General features: G+C 36.1%; 1 protein-coding gene across 10 annotated transcripts in view; it reads left to right on the forward strand.

The window, feature by feature from the left end:
* CASK (calcium/calmodulin dependent serine protein kinase) overlaps positions 1 to 12,991 on the forward strand; it is a 374,286-nt gene that overhangs the window by 320,053 nt on the left and 41,242 nt on the right. For all 10 annotated transcript variants that reach the window (XM_024987781.2, XM_024987783.2, XM_024987784.2 and 7 more), the window contains one exon: positions 5,529 to 5,607. In XM_024987781.2, the coding sequence (XP_024843549.1) occupies positions 5,529 to 5,607 (79 nt within the window). The remainder of the gene's footprint in view (positions 1 to 5,528; positions 5,608 to 12,991) is intronic.

Below are 12,991 nucleotides of genomic sequence, written 5' to 3' on the forward strand. Positions count from 1 at the left end.
TAACATCACACTTTGAATTATTTCTCTGTTGATTGGGAAACTCCCATAGTTGCATGTGTTAAACACTGAACTTCAAATAGTGTAGACAATTGGGAAGAGGCTTATGTAAACAAGGAAAAGCCAGGAGTTTATAGCAAGCTGGGCTAGGTTCAGCAGTAGCTGGGCCAAGCCTTTCCCTGGAATTTGGGAACTTGTGAACAGAGAAAACATGAGTCAGTTCTTCTCTGCAGAGAAACGTTTGAAGCAGACAAAATAATAAATATTAACTTTGGTTGATTTGAGGTGAACTTTCCCTAGCCGTGAGAGGAGACAAAGAGGTTGCAAAGAGTCAGAGATGACTGAGCAGCTGAACAACAACGATGTGCAGATGACTGCATGCCAGTGACGTAGTGGTGGACAAGACACTGCCCCTTCCTGGAGCTCAGTTTCCATAGGGCTACCTACTTTGTTTTGTCTATCTCATTCACTTCCATGCCTAGCAGAGTATCTGCCATGTAACAGGTTCACAGTAATATTGGTTGAATGAATATGCTAATTCGGTAATTTCAAGAATGGAATCCTCATTGTACTGTCATTTCCCTTATGAAATTAGATTTGACTTACACATTAATTTACAACATTTTTCCAGGAGCACCTCTCTTGGTAACCATATGTGCTGATTGAATGCACAAGTTGGAAATGAAACTTGAGCAGTACAGTTGAATGTGGGACTAGAAACATTTGGGAAACCAGTTTATTTTTAATTGCTTGCTTACCATTTCTAAGAACCACAAAATAGGAACTGTGCAAAGTTATATGTTGTAGAATTGTACAAATTCAGGTAGGGTCTAGATTATAAAGTCTCAAATATTTTCATGGAACTTTCTAACTGTTATTTTCCGGTGAAGAAAATAAGACAGAGTCCTGCTACCCCCAATCATCTCAAATTCAAGATCAGTTTTCACTGAGGGAGCTTGTTAAAAATATAGATCTGGGCTCTATTCCAGACTAATCAAAAGAGTGAAATTAGAAATCAGTATTATCTAAAAGGTCTCCATGTGATTCTTAGAAACAACCAAGTCTAGTACAAAGATATGTTTATGAAAGCTTGTCTTATAATGGTGAATAACTGGAAAGTAAGAGTTGTAATCGGACTTCCCCAGTGGTCCGGTGGTTGGGAATCTGCCTGCCAATGCAGGGGACATGGGTTTGATCCCTGATCCAGGAATATTCCACACGCCATGGGGCAACTAAGTCCATGCACCCAACTACTGAGCCTGCACTCGAGAGCCCGCGAGCCACAACTGCTGAAGCCCCACACTGTAAAGCCTGCGCTGCACAATAAGAGAAGCCACCGCAATGAGAAGCCAACACACCACATCTAAAGTCTCATCCCCACTCGCCACAGCTAGAGAAAGCCTGCCTGTGGCAATGAAGACCCAGCACAGCCAAGAAATAAATAAATATTTTTTAAGACCAGTCCAGAAGGCTTGTAATTAAAAACAAAAAGTTGTCATCTATTCCATAGAATAGTATTCTGGCATTAAGTATACAGAGGTTCCACTTCCAACCAAGGTAGAATAACAGCGAACAGATTTACTTTCTCACCTGAAACAACAACAACAACAAAAAGAACACACACAACGATAAAAGAACTGTTTTCAAGATATTGGGCATCTGGCAGCAAAGAACAGTGATCCCTAAGAAACAGGAAGCAAACAAGCCCAGTGATCGTCCCACCTTACTGACATGAGAGAGTTTCCAGGCCACAGCATGGTGAAGGGGAACTGAGGCAGATCGGACTCCCTGAGGACACAGAGCTGAGGGCCTGGGAAGACCAAAGCAATAACATTCATAGGACAGAGTGCTGAAGTGGAGAGAGCTGCACAGAGACAAAACTCTAGAGGGTGCCCCTCGTGTATTTATCTGAATAATGATCTGCACGTTTATGACAGGAACCTACTCAGAGCCAAGGAAAGGCCATCCAAAAAGGATGAGAGGGAACAGTGCCCAACACTCACTGTCTGTCCCCACCTCCCAGACTAGAAAAACCAATTCAAGGGCCATTGTGTGGAGTGCTTAGGAAGGTCTTGCCTCAGTAATGAGGAATTATTAGCCCTAGACAGAGAATTGCTCCAGACCCGCCTTAACAAATCCTGAAAGCAAGGCCCAAAGGATCACTCTTTCCAAATAACTGAACTACATCCCAGGACAAAGCTTAAGAATATAGAAATGAAAAAATAACTGACAGCACTATTTGAATTAGCAGGAAAATTGCACTATGGGATTAATGGCAGTTTAGACATTTCAGAAGAATAGATTCGTGAACTCAAAAGACATAGCAATAGAAACTACCCAAAACAAAACACAGAAAGAAAAAAGAATTTTGAGAAATGAAAAGAATATCACTGAGCTGTGGCACAATTTCAAGCAAACTAATACTTGGTTCATTGGAATCTATGAGGGAGAAGAGGGTGAGGAAGAAACAAAGTGTTTTTGAAGAAATAATGGCTGAAAACATTCCAAATTTGATGAAAACTATAAATCTGCAGATACAAGAACCACAGTGAATCCCAAGCACAAGACACATGAAGAAAACAACACCAAAGTACATCATAATCAAACTGCTTAGAACCTGTGATAAACAGGAAGATCTTAAAAACAGAGATAAAAAGGAAATGTTACATACAGGGGGACAAAGATAAGAGTGGTATCAGATCTCTTATGAGAAAGTATAATCAAGAAAACAATAATTTTAAAGTACTGGGGGGAAAAAAACCTCTCAACTTAGAATTCTAAACCCAGTATAATTATCTATCATAAAATAAAGGCAAACTATATAGAACAGTATGGAGGTTCCAAAAAAAACTAAAATATAGAGCTACCATATGACCCAGCAATCCCACTCCTAGATCTGGAGAAAACCATAATTTGAAAAGATGCATGCACCCCAGTGTTCATTGTAGCACTATTTACAATAGCCAAGTCATGGAAGCAACGTAAATGTCCATCAACAGAGGAATGGATAAAGAAGATGTGATATACAGTGTGTGTGTGTGTGTGTGTAGTGGAATATTGTTGGAATTTGGGGATATTATTCACCCATAAAAAGGAATGAAATGGTGCCATTTGCAGAGATGTGGATGGACCTAGAGATTGTCATACAGAGTGAAGTCAGAGAAAAACAAATATAGTATCACTTATATGTGGAGTCTAGAAAAATGGTAGAGATGAACTTACTAGCAAAGCAGAAACAGAGTCACATTTGTAGAGAACAAACTTATGGTTACCAAGGGGGAGAGCAGGGGTGGGACAAATTGGGAAATTGGAACTGACATAGGTACACTAATATGTATAAAATAATTAATGAGAACCTACCATTTAGCACAAGGAACTCTACTTGATGCTCTGTGGTGACCTAAATAGGAAGGAAGTCTTAAAAAGAGTGGATATATGTATATGATATGTATATTTTATATATATATATATATATATATATATGATTTACTTTGTTGTACAGCAAGAAACTAATACAACATTGTAAAGCAACTATACTCTAATAAAAATTAATTCAAAAGATAAAATAGTATTTTAAAAAAACACTAATTAAAAAAAGGCAAAATAAAGACATTTTCAGACTTAACAAAACTGAAAGAATTTGATAGACTTACAGTGTAATAAATGTTAAAGGATATCCTTATCATTTAAATCTCTCTGAAAGGTAAATGGAAGTCTAAACAAAAATAGTAGCAATGAGTTTGGGATTTTTTAACATGTAAAAGTAAAATATATAACAGCACAAAAGTCAGGAGGAAGGAAGTGGAAGTATACTGTTATAAGATTCTTATAGTACATTTCACATGGTATAATATCACTTGAAGGTAGACTGGTAAGTTAAAGATGTATGCTATAAACCCTAAAGCAACCACTAAAACAACAGAACAATTATAGCTAATAAAACAGGAGGGGAAAATAGAATGAAAATAAATGAACTAATCCAAAAGAATGCAGAAAAGGGGAGCATGGGAGAGATGGGACAAATAAAAATCAAATAGCAAGAAGATATATTCATCAGTAATCGGTAATCATATTAAATATAAATTGTCTAAATTCTCCCAAATTAAAAAGTAGAGATTGTCAGATTGGGGTATAGGAGGGAAGCAAGACCAAATTATATATTGCCCATAAGAAATGCTTTATAAATGAAAACAAATCATTTTAAAGGAAAAGACTGGAAAAAGATATACTATGATGACATTAATAAAAGGAAGCTGAAATGACTATATTAATATCAAAGTATATTCTCAGGCCACAGTGGAATTAAATTAGAAATGAATAACAGAAAGATGTCAGGAAAAATCCCCAAGCACTTGAAAACTAAATTATACAATTCCAAATAACCCATGGATGAAAGAAGAAATCAAAAGAGAAATTTTAAAGTATTTTGAAGTGAATGAAAATGAAATCACAACACACCAGAACTTGTAGAATATGCTAAAATAGTACTTAGGGAGAAAAGTGTAGCACTAAATACCAGTCTTAAAAAAAAAAAGAAATATCTTAAAACAATGACCTCACCTTCCACCTAAAGAAACTAGAACCAAAAAAGCAAATTAAACCCAAAGTGAGTAAAAGAAAAGAAATAATAAAGATCAAAGTGGAAACAATTTAAAAAATCAATTGTTTCACTTTAAGAAAGTGAAACAATTTTAAAAATCAATAAAACAAGCCTTTCCTTTGACAAGATCAGATCAATCAGGTGTGGGGGTGAAGACACTAATTACCAATATCATGCATAAGAGAAGTAACATTACTATAGATCCTACAGATATAAAAAGAATAATAAGGAAATATGGTAAACAACTTTATGTCAATAAATTAAACAACCTAAATTAAATAGACACATTTTGGGGGAGACAAACTACCAAAACTCACTTTGGAATAAACTGAATTGCCCTATACTATTTAAAAATTGAAGTTAGTCTTTTAAAAAATCCCTCAAAGAAAACTCCAGGCCAAGGTGGCTTTACTGGTAAATTCTACCAAACATATAATAAAGAAACAGTACCAATTGTACACAGACTCCTCCCAAAACATTGAAAAGAAAAGAATTCTTCCCAACTTACTATTTTTGATGAAAAGGAGGAAGAAGAGGTATAATAGCTACTAGCATTACCCTGATACCAAAATCAGACATTTTGCAAGTAAAGAAAACTACAGACCAGTAACCAGGTACTTAGATGCACAAATTCTAAACAAATCCATACCTCAAAAAAGAAAAATACATCATGACCAAGTGGAGAATTAGCAACATGGAAAATACTTATAAGATTAAAAAGCATTATATAAAATATATGTATGCTATTGTGAGAGTAACCAAAATAGCAAAATTAATATTTCTGTCATGGCATAGTAGAGTTTTTTCCTCCATTTTCCATATTTTCTTTAATGTTTTCCTACTTTTGTAGTTAAGGTTATCTACAGCATAATCACAGACATAAAAAGAATGCCCTGTCATAGTAATTCTATTTTTGCTTAACTTTTTACAGGGAATCACTTTAAAAATGAATGAACTAAATCACTGTATCGTTGCAAGAATCATGCATGGGGGCATGATTCACAGGCAAGGTAAGTTCCATATATAATTCTTTCTTTCCTATCTTAGTTTTTTTTCATATAGTATAGTGTTTTATGATCCATATAAAAAATCAGTTTGATTGATGGTTTATACAAATGATTTATCTGTCTTTGGTTTTAATCATTGTTGGCCTCCACTCACTTGTATTCATCTCCACATGCTTCAGTTATACTATACAGTTCTGTTGCTGGAGCATCTCTGAGTCACTCTTTAGATCCTGACTTATTAGAGGCCATGGGAGATAAACTGAAGTATCATATGGGTCCCAGGATATATGGAAGACATCTACCATGGGATATAAGATATATGTATATATATTTGCAAAGTTAAATGACAGTTGACTACTATAATTCATTCAGGAATGAGATATACTATTTATAAATTAGGAAATCAGAGTTTGATAAATAACAATATAATATTTCAGTGGTAAAATAAGAAAGATCAAATCCGTAATTAAGTTCTTAACACCTGCTACAGTAAATGTAGTTGAGAAGGGAATTCACTAAGGACTGAAGTAGACAAAAAATGATTTTTTGAGAAAGTGGAGCTACTGTTAACTCTCCAGTGGATAAGATTTGGACATGCAGGTTTAGGTTCCTCTTTGAAGCGACTGTGTTATATGTATTAGTATTTAGAGCCTGATCCAAAAGTGATTCTCCTGTCCAAAAATTAGACTTCCTTTCTTTGAGATAGTGTTGTATATGTGCTTAACACCTCTTTCCTTCACCCTGGAGAGCAAGAGGTAACACCATCAGCCTTTTAGTGCTTTCTTGTCCTCTTTGGAGATGACTGCTTATGTACACAGATGGTGCCTGGCATTACTGCTACCTTCAGTGCAGTCTATAGGTTTCATGAGTGGATAGCACTCACACAGAAAGATACTTGGTTTTAGAATCCTGTAGGAATTTTTTGCTTATTATTTTTAATAATTTAGTATACATTCAGTAAAGTTACATCATTATTTCTTTAATTTCTTTTTGTTTTATTACCACACTGGCTAGCCCCTGCTGTCTTTAATAGAAGTGGTATAGTGGGTATCCTTGTCCTATTCTTGTTTTTAAGAGGTAGCTTTCCAATGTTTCCCCATGAAGAAGAATGTTTACTATAGATTTTTAGTAGATACTTTTTTATTAGAGCTGAAGAAGTTCTTTTATATTCTTAGTTACTGGACATTTAAATTATGACTGAGTTTGAATTTTATCAAATGCTTCTTCTGCATCTGCTAAGATGATTTATTTTCTTTTCTCTTAATGTGGTGAATGACTTTTAAAGATTTCCTAATGATAACCTCCCCAGCATTTCTCAGATAAGCCCAGGGTATTCATTGTGTATTATCTTTTGGTACGTACTGCTTGATTCTATGTGCTATTATTTTGTTTTCGATTTTTGTGATCACAATTGTGAGTGAGACTGGCCTGTGGTTAATTTTCCTTTCCTACGTTTCTCTATCTGATTTTAGTTTCAAAGTTACCTTGGCCTCAAAAATGACTTGGAGAAACTCTCTTCATAAGTTCTCTGAATATTGTATAACATTGGAATGATTTGTAGCCTGAAAGTTTAGTAGAACTTGCCTATAAAACAATCAAGGCCTGGTGTTTTATGTTTTGTTTTGTTTTAAGGAATATTTTTTTGTTACCACTGTCAGTTTCTTTAACATTCATAAGGCTGGTCAGGCTTTCTATATCTTGGGTGAGTTTGGTAAATTACATTTTCCTGAAATTTTTTACATTTTTAAAATTATTCTAGTAAGCTTCTTCTTAGTGTCCTCTTACGTTTTTATTAATGTTTCTACTGTCTCTGTAATTATGTACCCATGTTTATTCCTAAGGTCATTTATATGTGCCTTGTCTTTTTCCTCCTGATCAACTTACCTATTTTATTTTTTCATGACCTATTTTTTTATTTCCTCCTTCCTTCTACTTTCTATTGGTTTTATCTAACTTTTAAAATCTGACACTTGGTTCATTTATCCCAGTCTTTCTTCGTCTCTATGTATTTAAGATTAAACTCTACCTCTTGAAGTACTGTTTTATCTGTATCTTACCAGTTTTGAGATGAAGCATTTTTATTGTAATTCAGTTATAAGTATTTTTAACATCTCTATTATTATATTTTTCATTGCCCTACAAGGTATTTAGAGATGTTTTTATGTGCCACATTTAAGAGGGTTTCCTATCTATCTTTTTGTGTTTTACTTCTAAGTTAATTGCACTGGAGTCAGAGAATGCGGTCTATATGACACCATTTTGTTGAGGTTTGGTCAGATATGCTTTATGGCATAGACCTTTCGTCATTTTTATAAATGGCCCATGTTGTACCTAAGAAGACTGTTTTGTTCCTGTTACATGCAGAGTTCTCTATATGATTGCTTAAGGTTAATTGTTGTTCAAACATTCTATATATTGACTAATTTTTTTTCTGTTTGACCTATCAATAATTATTGAAATATTCCAATTATCACAGTTGAGTTTTTCTATTTCTATCTATAGATCTCTCGATGTATATATTCAAGGCTGTTTTATTAGGAGCATAGAAGTGCCTGGTAACCATGTCTATCCTTATTATACGTTCTACTTAAAACTTATTTTATTTTAATGTAGTTATTCCAGCTTTATTTTAGTTATTTGCTAGGATGTCTTCTTCTTTTATTTCTAACCATTCTGTGCCTGTGTGCTGTAGAGTGTGTCTTACAAACATTTCTAAATCTGAGGTTTTCATTTTGTAGTGCCCTCTGATGATTGCGAAAAATCCGCCTGCAATGCAGGAGACCTGGGTTAGATCCCTGGGTTGGGAAGATCCCTGGGTTGGGAAGATCCCCTGGAGAAGGGAAAAGCTACCCACTCCAGTATTCTGGCTTGGAGAATTACATGGACTGTACAGTCCATGGGGTCACAAAGAGTTGGACACGACTGAGTCACTTTCACTTTCTGATGATTGCTATCTTTTAATGGGCAAGGAAAGTCCATCAATATTTAATGTAGTCCATTAATATTTCAGTAATGATTTCTATCATCTTGGGTTTTTTTTTTAATTTATTCCATATTTTAACTGATGTTTTTCTTCATGTTTGTTCATTCCGCCCTGGTAGCTTAGACTTTCAGCATTCTATTTCTCTTTTTAGGTGGTTACCTTGAAAACTTGTCATACATATTTAACTTGACATATGATGACTCAGACAGACACCTGCTATGCGGGAGACCTGGGTTCAATCCCTGGAGAAGGGAACAGCTACACCCACTCCAGTATTCTGGCCTGGAGAATCCCATGAACAGGGGAGCCTAGCAGGCCACAGTCCATGGGGTCACAAAGAGTCAGACACAACTGAGCGACTTTCACTTTTCACTTTCACACTAAAGGGAAACAGTATATTAATTCCACTCTCTCAAAGAATACAAAGACATTGGAATCAAGTTAGATCCCATTCTTGACTTACATGCACTTTCCTGGTGGCTCAGACGGTAAAGCATCTACCTGCAGTGCGGTAGATCGGGGTTTGATCCCTGGATCAGGAAGATCCCCTGGAGAAGGAAATGGCAACCCACTCTAGTACTCTTGCCTGGAAAATCCCATAGATGGAGGAGGCTGGTAGGCTTCAGTCCATGGGGTTGCAAAGAGTTGGACACGACTGAGCGACTTCACTTTCTTACTTGACTTACATATTATTCTTGCCCAGCATTTTTATTCTGTCCTATTTTAAATCCACAGATTTGAAATTATCTTAAAATACATGACCATTGTTGTTTGAATTTACATAAATGTTTACGATTTTATTTGTTTATTATTCCTTTTGCATTGCAGACCACCCTTTGGTGAGCATTTTTCATTCTTCCTAAACTATATCCTTTATAGTTCCTTTAGTGATAGTCTCTTGTTGATAAACTCCTTCAGGTGGTATTATCTGTAAATATTTCATTTCTACCTCAATCTTGATTACTTTTGCTGAGAGCACAATTTTAGGTTAATGGTTACCATTCCGGTTTCTTTTGGCATCTGTTGTTTGATCTTGAGAAATCTGGTGTCACTACAATTGTCCTTGCTTTGTAGATGATCTCTCCTTTCTCCCTGGACTTTATAAGCTCTTTGTCTTCGATGTTCTGTACTTTTACTACCTCCTGGCATGGCTTTCTTTTTATTTATCCTATTTGGGATACATTATTCTTCCTGGAGCTGTGTGATCATGTTTGCATCATTCAAGAAAATTTGCAACCATATTTCTTAAAATATTGCCTCTACATTCACTCTATCATCTCCTTCTGAACTCTAGGTAGATGTGTGTTAGACATTCCCTCCATATCTCTTAATATCTTTTTCATGTTTTATTTCTTGTTTCCTATCTTCCTTACCTCCTTATTTCTCTGACCTGCATTCTAGTTAATTTATTTGGTTATGTCTTCCAATTAGCTGAAACTCTTCAGCCATATCTGAACTCCTGTTCAATGCATCCATTCATTGACTTATGCTACTGATTATATTTTTCCTTTCTAGAAGTACTAGTCACTTGTTCTTATTTTTGTTTTCAGATCTGTCTGTTCACATCTGATAATCTCTTGTTGCATGCTCATCCTTGCAAAAAAGGTCCCTTTCTTTCTTTTTCTTTAACATATAACTATTTTATACAGGCATACCTTAGAGATACTACAGTCTTGGTTTCAGACCACTGCAATAAAATGAGTCACATGAATTTTTTTGTTTACCAGTGCACATAAAATTTATGTTTGTACTATGCTATCCCCTGGAGAAGGACATGGCAACCCACTCCAGTATTCTTGCCTGGAGAATCCCATGGATGGAGGAGCCTGGTGGGCTACAATCCATGGGGTCGCAAAGAGTCAGACACGACTGAGAGACTTCACTTATCACCTACTAAGTGTATAGTAGCATTATGTCTTTTAAAATGTATATACTTTAATTTAAAATTACTTTATTACTAAAAAAATGCTAACCATCATCTAAGCCTCAGCAAATCATATTCTTTGCTCCTGGTGGAGGGTATTGTCTAGATGTTGATGGCTGCTGATTGGTCAGGGTGGTGGTTGCCGAAGGCTGAGTTGGCTGTGGCAGTTTCTTAAGACAATGAAGTTTGCCTCATTGACCCACTCTTCCTTTCACAAGTGGTTTCTTTGTAGCATGCACTGCTGCTTGATAGCATTTTACCCATGGTAGAACCTCATTCAAAACAGGAGTAAATCCTCTCAAACCCTGCCACTGCTTTATTAACTAAGTTTATGTAATATTCTAAATCCTTTGGTGCCATTTCAGCAATCAATTGTTTGCCATCTTATATAAGCACGGTTCATAACATTCCCAGAACAGCAGAGATCACTCATCACAGATCACCATAATGAATATAATAATAATGAAAAAGTTTGAAATAGTGTGAGAATTACCAGTGTGTGATACAGAGACAGGAAGTGAGCAAACACTGTTGGAAAAATGGCACAGATAGACTTGCTCAACACAGGGTTGCCACAAACCTTCAATCTATAAAAAATGTGGTTATCTTTGAGGCACAGTAAAGCAAAGCACAAGAAAACAAGGTATTCCTGTAGTCTATATCTGACCATTCCAGCATCTATCCTCCTTGAGGGTCTAAATCTATTTCTTCTCTTTCTGATGACTCACATAATAGTTTGCCTTATTGTATGTTTGGTGATCTTTGATTATAAGCTTATTGCTTGCTGAAATTAGTAGAAGTCGTGGGAGCCTAAACTGGGAATACTTTCCTCCAAAAGTGGTCTGTTCTGTGTTTTACCAGCTGCCACAGAGTGCCACTGAACTGAGTCTTGGCTCCCTGCAGAATCCTGGGCTTAGCTTCTCTAACTTGCTATTGGCCCAAGACTCAGAAGGCAGCCAGGAAGCAGTATGGCAATGGCATCTACCCCTCCCACTGGTTTCATTCCATCTTGATTTTGCCACCACTCTGGATCCAGCTCACTGGGTTCTTAACTGTGGAAGGGAGAGTGGGGATGGAAATGGGAAGTATTCTTGGGGATTCACATTCATTTTGTAAGACCAGTAACACTTCAAGGGGTGAGCCCTACATGGGATATAGTTGTAAGAGAGTTTGTGAGTGCCTAATGTACCATATTGAGGCGAAGGCAATGGTACCCCACTCCAGTACTCTTGCCTGGAAAATCCCATGGACAGAGGAGCCTGGTAAGCTGCAGTCCATGGGGTTGCTAGGAGTTGGACACGACTGAGCGACTTCACTTTCACTTCTCACTTTCATGCACTGGAGAAGGAAATGGCAACCCACTCCAGTGTTCTTGCCTGGAGGATCCCAGAGATGGGGGAGCCTGGTGGGCTGCCGTCTATGGGGTCGCACAGAGTCGGACACGACTGAAGCGACTTAGCAGCAATCTACCATATTGAAAACAAAAGTCCCCAAATTTTTGTTTTATGTTTAATTATGTTAACTTTCAAACATGGTTAGAGAGAATAGTGCAGTGAGTTCAAGTAGAGAAAAGTGGAAAGAATAGTGCGATGATCACCTACGTACCCATAACCCAGGTAGAATTATTGTTAATTCATGACCATACTGATTTCACCTGTATTTGCCCTACTGCCCCTGGATTACTTTGAAGCAAATACAAGGCTTTTTATCTGCATTTTAGTGTGTATGTCTTAAAGATACCATGAGCTTTGCATAATGAAGTCAGGTCAATGACTAAACGTGTGTGCAATTCATAAATAAAGCAAAAATTTACGTAACACTATTTAACCATTGTTTCTCACTTTTTCTAGTTGAAGTGTGACAGAACCCTGAAGTGCCTACCAAATTATTATTAAAAAGTTTCAGTATGTCTAATATAAATTTATTGATATACAGATATTATCACCACAATTTTTTGAAAAATCAACAACCTTTGTATCATATTTGGTAGATAATAATGATGATATCAGCAAATACTTAAATGGCACTATGCACCAAGAACAGTTCTAAGTCCTCTGCATCTAATAAACTCATTTAATCCTCACAACAATCCTATCAGATAGATACTATTTTCATCTCCATTTTATAAATATGAGTTTTCAGGTAAATTTTCAGTCAGTTACCCAAGATCTGGAAGCTAATACATGATGAAGCAGAGATATGAACCCAGATAGGCTGCATCTGGAAGTCATAGTTTTAAACAGCTATATACATAAGGAGTCTCTCAGAAAAATAAGCAGATTTTTAGTCATCTTTCAAAACTGTGTCCTCCATAAGTTAGGTGTATCTGTTTTGGCGAGTTTACTATATGAGCCTAACTCATACCTGGTTCTGAAATATTAGCCTTTAGTATTTAGCTTAATTTTTAAAAATTACTTACCTTGCTGACTTTGGATTTTATTATTATAAAAGTATATATCATTTCATGTTTATAATTTTGT

This window comes from Bos taurus, chromosome X (assembly GCF_002263795.3).
Source record: "Bos taurus isolate L1 Dominette 01449 registration number 42190680 breed Hereford chromosome X, ARS-UCD2.0, whole genome shotgun sequence".
Classification (NCBI taxonomy): Eukaryota; Metazoa; Chordata; class Mammalia; order Artiodactyla; family Bovidae; genus Bos; species Bos taurus.